This window comes from Myotis myotis, unplaced genomic scaffold (genome assembly GCF_014108235.1).
Source record: "Myotis myotis isolate mMyoMyo1 unplaced genomic scaffold, mMyoMyo1.p scaffold_m19_p_8, whole genome shotgun sequence".
Lineage (NCBI taxonomy): Eukaryota > Metazoa > Chordata > Mammalia > Chiroptera > Vespertilionidae > Myotis > Myotis myotis.
In genome coordinates, this window is record NW_023416390.1 from 36125915 (window position 1) to 36139588 (window position 13674).

Below are 13674 nucleotides of genomic sequence, written 5' to 3' on the forward strand. Positions count from 1 at the left end.
CATGTTTACTGTAGATTTTTCTTAATTGGAATGTTCCTTCTGATACAACTTTATGGAGTTATAATTTATTTATAAATGTAAAGTTCTATGAGCTTTGTCAAATGAATATAGTTGGGCAGTATGACCACAACCAAGATCAAACATTCGATCATCCATTCAGATTCCTTATTGGCCATCTGTGTTTCACCAAAACCCAAAGATCCTGCTGCAGATGAAAGCAATGCCGTCTCGATTGTGAGCTAGAACTTCTGTATTACGTGGGAAAGGCAGATTCCGCTCTAAGTGGGATACCTGGAAGCTCCTCGGAGAAGTCACTTCTGGTGGAGATACCCTTGTGGTGGCTTGGTCATTTGTTGGACGTGTTGTGGGCTCAGGCTGATCTCTCCCTCCAGATGGTCTTTGTCTATACAGCGGAGAAAGCTGCCAACACCGTCTTCACATCTCCCAGTTCACCTCTTCCAGGGGCTGTGAGTTGCTCTTCTGGTCAGCTTTCAAAAACTGGGGGGAGACCTTTAATTGTCCCTCCTTCTGTGGGGTGCCTTCTCCCAACTAGACAAGGATGGCCATGATTCTGACTGAGCAAGAGGATGGCAGCATCCACATTTTGGGTTGGTTTTTTTTTTTTTAGAAGGTATAGTTAACCATAACCAGTTTGTTTTATTTTTTAAATCCTCACCTGAGGGTATTTTTTAAATTGATTTTTCAGGAAGAGACAGAGAAAAAAATATTGATCAGTTGCCTTCCGCACACTCTCTGACCAGGGATCAAACCCCCCCACCTTTTGGTGTACAGGTTGACACTCCAACCAACTGAGCCACCTGGCCAGGGCCAGATGGAGAGGTTTCTTACTATAAAAGAGAGAACACTTGGGTTTGGAGTGATGGAAATGCCCTGTGTCTTCCGTGTGCCGGAAGTTAGATGGATGCCAACATTTGCCAAAACACTGCCTGACACTTAAAATGGGTGCATTTTACTGCATGTAAACTGCATCTCAATAAAGTTAGTGACAAGGAAGTAACCTCTTTTTAAATACATATATATTTATTGATTTCAGAGAGCCAGGGAGAGGAAGAGAGAAATAAAAACATAGAAATATCAAGATGAAAGATAATCATTATCTGTCTCCTGCATGTCCCGCCCTCCCTCCCTCCTCCGCTCTCCCCCCCTCCCCCCGGGTATGTGTCCTTACCAGGAGTCAAACTGTGATCTTCTGGTTCATAGGTCAATGCTCAACTACTGAGCCATGCCAATTGGGCAGGAAATAACCTCTTGAAAATTGTTGTTTTCTGCCTTGTGAACAGAGCAGGAGTAGTATCTTTTCTCTTTTAGGTTCTGACTATGGACACCTAGAGCAGGGTGAAATTATAAACCTACTAGAGGCCCAGTGCACGAAATTCAAGCACGGGTAGGGTCCCTAGGCCTGGCCGGTGATCAGGGACTATCTGTGGGGCAACAGGTGGGGCGATCAAAGGGCCCCCGCTGGCACCCACCTTGGCAGGCCTGGTGCTGCCCGTTTGCTGGCCCTGTCCTCTATCGCCGCCGCCAATTGCCTCCCTCTGCGGGGCGACCGGCAGGGCAATCGGAGGGCCCCCACTGGCACCCACCTTGGCTGGCCTGGGGCCTGCAGGCTGGGGGCAGTTCCTGAGTTGAGTGTCTGCACCTGGTGGTCAGTGCACATCATAGCGACTGGTTGTTCCACCAGTCGTTCTGCAGTTCGGTAGATTAGGCTTTTATTATATTTGTTTTATTTTTCCTAAAATCCCCAACTTTCTCCATGAAATCAATAAAAATAGATTTAATTAATTAACCCCTAGAATGCCAGGGAGCGCGATCGCGCTTCTCCTGTCTTTCGCCAAAAGTGCCGGGAGCGCTATCAAAGCTTCAAAATGGCGTCCAGTTCTAAATCTGCTTTTATTAGTGATGCTGATATTGCTAAATATGTCAATGTAGTAAAGGTTTCCTTAAATTTTTGAATATGTAACTTCATTTACTTGCGATTCATAATTTTTTTCCTAAACTGCTGTAAAATCAGCAAAAATGCCTTGGCAATTTTAGCATAGTTCCTAGGATATTGGTTGGCACTCAAAGGGTTAATTAAGACAATAAGTCTTTTTGTTATGGAATCATGTTCCCCCCAAATTGATATGTTGAAACCCCAGCCCCCAATGGGACTGTGTTTCAGAGAAGGGGCCTTTAAGAGGGAATTACAGCTAAATGATGTCATTCAGGTAGGCTCCTCATCCAATGGGGCTGGTGTCCTTATTGAAAGAAGAGACACCAGGAGCCCACCTGCACAGAGAAAAGGCTGTGAGAGGACACAGGACAAAGGTGGCCATCCGTAAGCCAAGAAGAAAGGTCTTACCAGAATCCACCCCTGCCCCGACCTTGAACTTGGACTTTCAGCCCCCAGAACATTGAAGAGATAAATTTCCATTGTTTAGGCCACACTGTCTGTGGTACTTCATGATGGCAGCCAGAGCTGACTGATACGCTTTTCTTTTAAAAAAATTATTGATGTACAATGTGCACGTATGCAAATGCTCAGAACTCAAGCATTTGGTTTGATGAGTGTTGACAGTTAAATACAACCATGTAACCCCCCCACATTTCCAGTGTTTCCTCCCCTGACACCTCCACTAACTCAAGGCAGCCACTCCCTGACCTGCATCCCCAGGGTGAACTTTGTCTGCACTGGGATGTCATACAAGCGGGAGAGGACCTGGACTCGTCTGGCTACTGCCCTCAGTACACAGGGCAAGATGCACCCATGGGTACTGTCCTCCTCAGTCTGCGGCTGGACGACTCCTCCACAGCTTTTTATTATTATTATTATTTAATCCTCACCCAAGGATACTTTTCCATGGATCTTTAGAGAGAGTGGAAGGGAGGAAGAAAGGAGAGGGGAGAGGGAGAGAACATCTATTCAAGAGAGACACATGGACTAGTTGCCTCCCACAAGCACCCTACTGTGCCGGGGATTGAGTCTGCAACTGAAGTACATGCCCTTGATCCAGAATTGAACTCTCGACCCTTCAGTCCATGGGCCGACGATCTAACTACTGAGCCAAACTGGCCAGGGCTCCATGACAGTTTTTGCTGACCAGAAATTTTTATTTTCTTGAGCTAAGTGTAACCTTCATTTGTGTAGATAGAAAACAGAGGCAGGGAAGTTATGTAACTTCCTTCAGGTCTCACGTCTTGGAGGGTGGAACCGTGGCCTGGGCCTGAGTGTCCTGCTCTGCCCGGTCCTCGGTGAGGTCGTTGGTTCATCTGCAAACTGAGTGCACTATCCACCCACCCCCTACCCTGGAACGTGCTGAGGACACAGTGCTGGACTCAAAGTTGGCCTTCAGTGAGCGGATCTTTGGGGATTATTACAATCGTCAGCAAGATGTTAAGGAAAAAATACAGCTCACTCTCTAAATGTTGTTATCATGGCAGGCTCAGTGGTTCTCCTGTTTCAGCAAAAGTTCCAGCAGGTTATTTCAACACTGACTTAATTGCACTGGGCACAGCTGGGGATGGAGTGAGCTTTCCAAGTGACAGGATAAATTAAGTCTCAGCAAAATAATGTTTAAAGTTGATTCAAAAGGAAAAAGAGAACAAACAAACAAAACAAAACCAACTCCACCGTCCAAGGACAGTGGTGGGAACAAATCACCCTGGGTCTGCACGCAGATCCCTTCCTGTAGGGCGCTTCCATCTATCGACTCACAAAGGACTCTCAAATTGTGCAAATTCATCTCTAGTGCCACAGCGCAGGTGAATTCTAGCTGCACAGAAATCACTGCCCTGCAGGGCTGATTCCAGCTGAAGAGAGGCACCATCTCTGGAAGAGCCCAGCTCATCTTCTTCAGGGAAACCGGATCTTCAATCTGTGGGTCTGCCAGACCCTGGCTAACAATCTCTCCAAGCTTGGGGACTCGGCTGTGCAACCAGTCCCTGCTTTGGAGCTCTGTAAGTTAGTGGCCCTTGACCTTGGAAGGTAGGCCTTCCTTCTCTGCTTCAGCTGCAAACTTGGGCAGACCCAGAAGACAGGAAGAAAGACCATCCCTCCACCCCAGCACCCCTCACCACTGCTGGGGACCCCCTCACCCACTCTCACGGCCACCCCACTGGCCATCTGCCCTTGCTCCTGAACATTGCACACAGTTGGGCTTCTCTCCTAATTCTCCCTCCTCCTCCTGCCATCTGGAGCTCACCTCCAAGGGCATCCTCTGGGTGGGGCCTGTCCCTGCCCCCTGCTCACAACTTTCACACTGCGATTGCACAGGCTATTCATTTACTATCCTGCCCATGGGACTATGAGCCCGAACTTTTGTGAAACCACACACGTGATCACATACACACATGTATCATCACAGTCTGTGGGCTAAGGTGGGATCTAGGAGAAGGCGAGTGGAATGGTACATACATGTGCACATGCCATATGTAAGGATTGGGCAAAGTAGGTCTACAGTTGTTCACGTGGCAATAAATAATAACATAAGAATAAACTCTGTTTTTTGTACTCACAAGTGTAAACCTACACCCCACCCTGTAGTTACTGGCCTTTGGGATTGGTTCTCTGTAAACTCTTTTCAGTGTCCTGTGCCCATTCATTTCTCACATGTCACTTGGTTCATGCCATTCTAAGTTCTTCACATCAGTAACTATGAACACCCCAGCCCTTTGTCTGTGAGCCAGGTGTCCTGTGTTCCTTCCAAGTCTGCCATTCGTCTCCTGGCACTATGATCCCCGGGGACAGGGAATGCAGCTTTTCACCAAGGATCAGGAAGCACATCAAGGACCTGTCAGGCTCCCTGTCCCCGGGGTGGTGGCAGGCGTCACGTGTGTGTGCGGCAATCCCAGCAGAGGGGCATGTTTGCACAATGCTGTGATCCCAGGTAGACTCTAGGAGGTCAAGTGGGGCTGATGTGAGAATGATGAGCGCTCAGAGTCTGGGATAGGAAACACAGGGCCTCGATCACTCCTTCCTGCTGTAGACCAGAGACCCGGGAACTAGAAGGGACCTCCCAGACCAAGAGCTTCACTTACCAATGAGGAAACTGAGGCCCAAGCAGGAAGGGAGTTGATCCCCAGGACCCCACAGGGAAAAATGGGGGGCCACTGGCAGGTCTGAGCTGTATCCACAGTGCAGTGCAAGACCCTCAGACTCTTGTAAATTTCCCAACGATGACCGTAGAGCAGCAATTTTCAACCAGTGTGCCGCAAAAATTTTTACAACATGCAATACCTGACTGTTTAGTCAGGGCACTGACCTCTTTTACTTTCCAAGTAAAAAAAAAAAAAAACGACAACAGCGAACACAATCAATAGCCATCCAGTGTGAATGAATCAAAACTATACCTATTTTTTTGTCAGATCAGCAAAGAACATTTTTGATGTGCAACAGAGTTTGTCATTAGTTTATGTGCCATGAGATGAAAAAGGTTGAAAATTGCTGCCATAGGGTAATCATTGGTCACTAAAGAATTTACCCAAATACCTACTTGCTCTCCTACCGAATCTCCTAGGCCTGTTTTGGGAGCCCAGTTAGGAAACTGTAAAACTGCTCATGAAGTAACCTCAAGAACACGGCTGAGAATCGCCATTCTCTGAAACCAGGCTGCACACTAGCTTGAGGTCTGAACGGTGAGACCCAACGCAGAGGAGCAGTCTCCATTGCGACCCAGGGCAAAGTGAGCTTCAGGTGAAGGGTTTTCAGACACAACAGTCCGCACTTCTCCAGGGACACTGGACAACTATTCTCGGGGCTTGGGGCTGCTACACCCTCTCAGGACACGTGCACTGTCACAGTGACAGACTGAAGCCCACTCGGCACTCACAACTGAGGCCGAGGTGACACTTCCCTGTGCAAAACCTCCCCTGGTCTCCAGTGAGCATGTCTCTCATCAAGAGGCCATCAGGGCGATGCCGTCAGCAAGTTCTCACAGAAGAGGTTGGCATATCTGGCTCACCTACTAAGTGGCTCTGCTTAACTCTGGGGACTACTAAGTCCTGTGGAAGGGGCATTTCCTAGCCAAGAAATGTCTTTACTTTGAGATTGATTTGAAATAGTAATCTTAATTTTTACAGTCATTATGAATTGCTGAGCTGGACCAATAAGAAACTTTAAAAAACTTAATCCCCTTAGATGTTACATTCTCCTTAGTAATGGACCAATGCACACATTTCTCATGTAGAAGGTGTTTCCTTATGTCATTAGCTAGTTGTCCTGATTTTTCGGACCTCAGTTTTGGGGACAGCAGCTGCTCTAATGTGAAGGTGGGAAAACACGAAGTCCGGCGCCGGTGGGGGACTGTGCAGCAGGGAGGGGATCAGAGCCTGTCCCCACAGTGCAACTAGGACCCCTGCATGCCCTAAATTGCTGACGGGTCTCACACCAACTCCCTCTTCGTGAACCATCCAAATTACTCAGCACTGCACACGGGAAGCAGTGCACTGATTTCTGTGCCACCACCGCATTCTTCTCAGCACGCCAACACACACGTGCATGCACATGCACAAAGGGAGCTTTACGGATTGCAACATTCACTCAGAAATGCAAGAATGAAAATCACCATGTAGTGATGACATCGCTTTTTTAATTGAAGTGAGGACAACAGTTGGTCACATTCAGAGATGGAATGACCTCACTCAGATGGGTGAAACAGTCCTTTCTCAGTTAACCATCTCCTCATTTCAGGTGTTCCCACCCGTTCTGCAGAACCATGGGACTGTCCTGAGGGCTCCACCACACGCTCACGCAGCAAAGGCTTGACCACACGCAGCATGAGACAGCGCCTCACTGGATGTCATCATCATCAAAGAGATCTTCAAAATCTACATAAACAAACAGAACCACGCATCAGTTGGGCACACAAGGTAAACGACTGAGAGATGACTTCACAATGAATTATGTGGTCATTCAAAACACAGAAAACACTGGACAATCTAATTATATGAAGGGCTTCTCCTAGGACAGACTCGATTCTACCCACCAGGCTCAGATGCAGCCCAAGGGCAGTGCTGTCTAGAATGCAACCTGTCGTATTTCTACTCAGATGACAAGCTGAAGAAATGCATCAGGGCGTGTTCCCGACCAGATGGTGACCATCTCCCAGCCATGACTGAGCACCAGGACACGTCAGCACCCATTTGTGAGCACCTTGGCCAAGGCCCCACCCTGGTGACATGGAGGTAAGGCCAGGCAGCTGAAGGGCACAAGCCCCTCACCGCTCTCCATGAGAAGGAAAATGGGGTAGGGGGAGGAGGTGGAAGGCCTGAGCCATGTGAGAATGACTCTCTTTAAAGGAGTCAGACCGACAGACAAGCTCGAGAAACAGAGTCTAAGCCCCGTTCCTACAGGCAGAAACGCCACCCTTGCACAGCACTCTACTCACTGCGATGGGTGGACAGTCACGATTGTTTTCCCCTTTCATTTACTTTTGTATATATTTCCTTCTAAATTCCCTAACACGGACATGTATCCTTTTGCAACGGGAAAATTTTGTACAAAGCCCATTCATGTGGCCTATGCACTGAGGAGATGCAGTGGTGACGAGCTAGAGAGGGCGGGCAGGCGGGGGTGCCAGGAGACAGCAGCCCCACTCGCATCCCCTCACCCTGCGTTCATGCCTCTCCAGCCACACTGACAGTCAGTCCCACCAACGCCTGCATTCTCTCACTGCTTGGCCTGGTGAGCGATCCTGTAGCTGTGAGCACTCACATCCTCAACCCTACCTAATCCTCACAGCCTCTGAACCTCTGCTCAGGTGTCAGCTCCTAGAAACAATGCTGCCCACCTTTGTCAGGGCTCTTGCATGGAACTGTCCCTACCTGCGCCCTGTCTGGTGCTGTTTTGTGAAGCAGTCAGTGAAGAGGATGAGCCTCGGCCATGGTTAGAACTGCCTGTGGGACACAGGCCATCGGAACCTCAGTCAATGAGCAGAAAGGACTCAGGAGCCCCATCTAAAGCCCGCATGGCCCTCTTACAGTGATGGCTTCTGAACACGGGATGCTCACAAGCTGACAGGCAGTGTGCACCTGTGAACAGTCGGTGGGCCTCTGACGTGGGCACAAGCTCTTCTGTGTTCTTTGGCCTGACTCAAGGAGGTAAGGGCCCTAAATTGCTGTTGATAAATGCTCGCTGGGCCCCTCTCACAGATGCTTTCTCGCCGGAGCTATGTCTGGAAATCACATGAACACTGGAACATCGTTGTGTTTAAAGCTATGGGCTGGTGGAGGGTGAGTCCGGCGTTGAAGGAGATCATCAGAATGTGTGGTGTTAGGAGTCAGAGGTCACACTTCTGCGGGGCCAGGGTAAGGGGCCTCCGAAGCCGTGCTATGTGAGCTGGCATTTTTGCACAGGCTGCTCAGGAAAGGCCTCGCCCCTTTCACAATTTGTTTCCCACACCCCCTTGCTTAGAGAATTGAGACAAATGCTATTCTGTTCTCAAGGCTTGGCTCAAGTGTGACTTCCCCCAGTTCTGACAGGAGTTGGTGGCAGCCGGGACGTTGCTTCAGGGGAACAGACAGGCTCCCTGGGAAGTCTGTACCTACCTAGGCAGACTAGTTCTCCTTTTAGGCAACGACTGGCTGAAAAGGAGCCAAAAAAATCGCCTGGACTCAGGCTTTCGAGGGTCTTTGATACGCTGAAAACCAATGTGACGGACAAGATGCCACTAACGAGTGACAAAAGTTCTTTGTAGTGGCAGGCTCCTTGGGATAAAGGATGACAAAGGGAGAAAACACCACTCGACCCCCTAAGGAAACTATCTGTTTCTACTGACGACTTGAACCCTCAGTAAGAGTTAACATAACCTAGGAACAAGGTCTTAGGAACACTCGGTGAGACCAAGAAAAACAGCTCCTCTAACGTGCATGAAGATCTCACATAAAGTCTTCACTGTGTTTTGTTAAAACTGTACACGTGCTCGTGCACTTGGCAACGAAGGTCTAAATACCAATGCCTCTGTTCTTGGGGGTGGGGTGGGTGAGGTTGGAGAGTGGCTGCTTCTCTGTGAAGGCAGCGCAGGGATGGGACCAGTGGCAAACAGAAAGGCGAGAAAACCAGCCATCCAGAGACAGTGCGATGAGGAAGCCAGACAGGTCCTCGTGCTTTGCAACTCAGGTCACTGTCCAAACCCAGCTGCCGTCGCGTGTCCAAAAGCGTGTCTAGGGCTCAAACTCAATGCCTGGAATGTAAGACTGGGAGCAATTTTATGCTATTTTTTTTCTTCTTCTGAGAAACAGGGCTGGCTGCCAGTGGTAACAGCCACACTTATTTTATATGAACTGTGCTGTGTTATGAGAATGGCACAGGATCTGGGTTTTACTGTTCCATGATCTAAATCACTTGTGTCACCAAGTCGCTCCACTGCACAGCTTGCAGAAGAAATGTCCTGATTAAAACTGGCACCCAGCCCTGCACCTTACCATTAAAGAAGTCCGAGTGAACTGCCTTTTCATTGGCTGCCAAGTCCATCAGAAGCCCGGTGCTGCCTCCGGCCTGCAGAAGGGAGAGGTCAGGTGTGCCAGCAGCATTTCCAGAGAGAACAGCCTCACAGGGCCCGCGCCACTCCACACAGGGGGAAGGTGAGGGACAGAGAAGTGCCCAGGTCCGAGTCCAAATTTCGTTCCAGGTGAAGGAGTGGGTGTGGACGGAGGTGTGAATGTTTTTGGTCTTCTCGGGTCCTACATTCCTAAAGCCCTCCTTGCCCTTCAGAGAGCCCTGCCATTGTCCTGAGCACCACTTCTCCCGAAACCTCCAGCAGGGATTCTGAAATCCTACTGGGCGTTGCCACAGAGGCCACAAACCCACAACACTGAGTGCGAGCCCTGCTCCGCTCTGGACTGCGCCCTGCTCCTTCGGAGAACGAAACCATTTCCCCGGGAACCGACCTGCTGACCGGGGTTCAGAGCCTCTCGCGCCAGAACTCTGTGGTGGCAGTAAAACCAAGCCACAGCCAGAGCTGGGCAACCTGATGAGCGCAGGATCAGCATCTCCTTCAGCATCCAGGGTGAGGGCTGGAGAGAGCTCCGAGGCAGCATTCTGTACCTTGGCCCCCAGTCCCTGCTGCGCCTGGATTCCCAACATTCCCAGGGCTTCTGCTGCACCTTTCCTGGCTCCCAGTGGGCAAGCATCTCATGTGTCCCCGCACCCTGCTCTCAGTAGCAGGGAGACATTTCCAGGGTTCTCCACCTCCTCCCTTCCCCATCACCACAAGCCATGTGAACTCTCCCCCTAATGTGCTGTGTGGGGCTTGTCCCTACCTCCATCTATAGGTATGACCTTCATTCAGACCCCCTTCAAGCCTCCTGTTCCCTAAACTCTGGGGATGGGAGCCTATCAATACCCCCGGTGGTTCCAGGCTGCCCAGGGCGGTGACTTGAACACAGGCCTGAGCAGCCCACGCTGGTGGAAGTGCCTTGAGTGGGTGCAGGGAACCCTCCCCAGCAGGGCTACCCGCGCCTCATGACCGGCCAGGCACCTTCCCCAGCTCCCTTCGCGCCCAGCTCTCTCAGGCACCCGAAGATGCTAAACTACACTCGGACCTTGCGGACCCCCTCCAGCCAGGCCTCCTTTCTGAACCCTCCTCCACTTGGCCGACGCCAGCACGGGCCAGGGTTTGGCTGCGGTCGGCTCTCCTAAGCCTTCACTGGGCCGCCCAGAGGGCAGAGGGCGCTGCGGTCGGGGTACCTCCAACTTCCCACCACACCGGTCTCTGCAACCGGCGCTCTACCACCACGACCTGCGGGCGCGCGTTCCCCTGCACTTTCAGAACAGGAGGCTCTGACCTCGGGCGGCGGGCCGGGCCCGGGAGCTGCGCCGGGCAGCAGACTGGATTCCGCCATGGGGTGACGCGCGCGCAAGGCCGCTTCGCACCCCCGGATACTAGTAATCGCAGGAGAGGCTCACGCAGCAGACCGTCCCATCGAAGTGCAGAGTCACTGAACGCCAAACGGCCCGCCCCCAGCTCCCGTGCGCTACCGGCCTCGCTCCGGTCTCCCGTCCCGCAGACGAGACGCTACCGTCCTCCGTTACCCCGACGCCCCTCGCGTGCCCCGCGGCCCCGGACGTGCGGCCTCCGTAGTCACACAGGGCGATCCGACATCTGGCCGCAGGCACCGGCGGTCCTCGGCATGGAGGGCACTGTCGGGTCCGGGGACGCCGGCCCCCACACACGCACGGCCCTCACCTCTCACTGGACCGTCGCCTTCTCTCGCCCCGCAGCCACCCGCCTCACCTCATCCAGGTCCACGTAGGGCCCGGCGCCCTCGGGGAACATCTCGTCCACCGCTGGCTTCATCTCCCCCAAGGCGTTCCGGGTGTCCCTGGCCCACTTCCGGCCATCTGCCCGCCTCTTCCGGTACGCATCCTGCCGCGGCACGTCTAGACGCCGAAGGATCGTCGACTCTATGGTATTCCCCTTCCCTTCCCTCCTCTTTATCTGGTGTTTCTAGACGTCGGAGGACCCCCGACTCTATGTTTCCCTATGGACCCACAGGACTGGCCCCGAGTCCCCGCTGAAGTGGGTGGGCTTTCCCGCCTGCCTGTCAGGGCACAAGGGGAGCTGCTCAGTGGCGTCCAGGTGGCCCACGGCCACAGACAGGTCAGCCCAAAGGGTCTGGCACAGAGAGTGCCCAAGAAATACTCATTAAAGAATGTGGATGGTCAATAGAGTCAAAAGGCAGCCCAGAATGGGAGAAAAGATTTGCCAATCATATATACCTGATATTAGAATTAATATCCAGATGTACAGAGGACTGAAACTCAACAACAACAACAAATAACTCCCTTCGACAATGGGTAAAGGACCTGAATAGACCTTTCTCCGAAGAAGGTACAAGAATGGCCAAAAGCCCATGAAAAGATGCTCAACAGCACTGATCACCAGGAATGCAAATCAAACCACAGTGATACCTCCTCAGCCATCAGGATGGCTGCTATCAAAACCCCAGAAAATAACAGAGTCAGGAGGATGTGGGGAAACTGGAGCCCTGAGCACTGTTGGTGGGAACCTACATGGCGCAGCAGTGGTGGAAAACAGTATGGCGGTTCTCCTCCGAAATGAAACACAGAGTTACCATGAGATCCAGCAATTCCACTTCTGAGTATAGACTCAAAAGTAATGAAAGCAGAGTTCTGAGATAATTTGCACACCCATATTCACAGCAGCATCAGTCACAATAGCTTAAAATAGAAGCAGCTCAGGTAACCATCGCCATGGATTGTGGTCCCCACGGCCATCAGGTACCAGGGATGATGGCAGTGGCTAATGCTTTTTGTGTGTGTTGTGGGGTGAAGGGGGCTGAGAACATGGACCAGGAGTTGGATCTGACTGAAAGGGGAAACCGAGAGAGGGTTGCATAGAAGGGAACTGAACCTGTTATGTGAACTAGGGTGAGGGGGAGTCACAGCCAAATCTGAGTCCTAAACACCAGAATGAGGTATCCCAGGGGGCTGTGAGGTAGGCAGTCTGCTATTTATTGGCTGGGGTGGGGTGGGGTGGGGGGAGGTAGGGATCTGCTGAGGGTGACCTGGGGATAGAGGTTCTTCCTCTGGGAAAAGAAGGAAGGTCTGCTAGGGTTTTCACGACCCATAAATGCAGCCCAGCTGTGTGTTCCTGGGCACCTGGGATGCTGCTGACACCCCAGAGGGGACATAGTTCTGGCCAGGGAGCCATGGAGTCTGCCTAGAAAGGCACCCGGCCTTTAGGGCAGCCTATAGAGAGGCAGCTGGGGACTCCATTCCGTAATGCTTGTCCTAACTGGGGATACAAGAATTTGAGTGGAACGTAAATGTTCACACACACACACACACACACACACACACACACACACACACACACGAATTGACAGGCAAGTCATTGTTATGGAGATACTCCTGTCAGGGTGTCTTTTTTCTGATGTTTGGTTGAGGCCCAGTTGTCCCCAGTAGGAATTTAAGACCAATCCTCATGTCCAGCTATTGTAGGAATCAGGACTTTAAAAAAATTCACAGAAACCAAATTCAAACTAGCTCAAGGGAGGAAAAGAGAGACAAAGAATGTATTAGCTTTGCCCAACAGAATCAGCTCGGCCAACAGAGTCTTCCTCTTGAGAATTTAACCTGGGCCACGGGGAGAGAAGCCACAGGTGAAGGTGAGAGGGCAGGAAGCCTCGTGGAGGTATGGAGCCAGTGGGGTGGCCACAGGAGGCACCAGGCCTGTACTCTGGGCCCCAATGCCACCTCCCCCTTTCCAGGTCCCTCACCGCATATGCCTGGGTCCTGGGAGAGTCCCCTCCCACCCCCGCCCTTTGTGGCTGTGAGAACCAGCACTGTAATCTCCTTGCTTCTTGAGATAACTTGCGTGAGGCTCCGAGCAGCAGCTGCAGCAGTGATCTTAAAGGACCACCTGTCACGCCTCTCATGAAATCATGTTCCATCACCCATCCCACCCAAATGTAACACATAACACACACGTTTCACAAAGCCCTACGTTTCTGATCAGGTGTAACAATTTCTGTAGTTAGATGCTGGTCCAAATACTAGTATCTACAGTTCAATAGATAGTCCTTTCTATTATTTTATTTCAATGGAAAAGCTAGTTGCAGCTTGTTAGATTGGTTTCTGATGAGGTGAGAAGGCAAACAGGTCCCGAGTGCAGCTGTGTCTTGAAAAAAAGTCACAGCATGTGTTGTGCATTT

The 13674-nt window shown here is 51.2% G+C and overlaps 1 protein-coding gene across 1 annotated transcript; it reads right to left on the reverse strand.

Annotated features, from left to right (window-relative positions):
• Window positions 1-6567: 6567 nt before the first annotated feature.
• Window positions 6568-11380, reverse strand: COPS9 (COP9 signalosome subunit 9). Its single transcript, XM_036320087.1, has 3 exons — window positions 11232-11380; window positions 9421-9493; window positions 6568-6825 (listed from the first exon to the last, which is right to left on the reverse strand). The coding sequence occupies exons 1-3, from the start codon at window positions 11292-11294 to the stop codon at window positions 6788-6790; spliced, it is 174 nt and encodes a 57-aa protein (XP_036175980.1). The 5' UTR covers window positions 11295-11380; the 3' UTR covers window positions 6568-6787.
• Between the last annotated feature and the right edge of the window lie 2294 nt (window positions 11381-13674).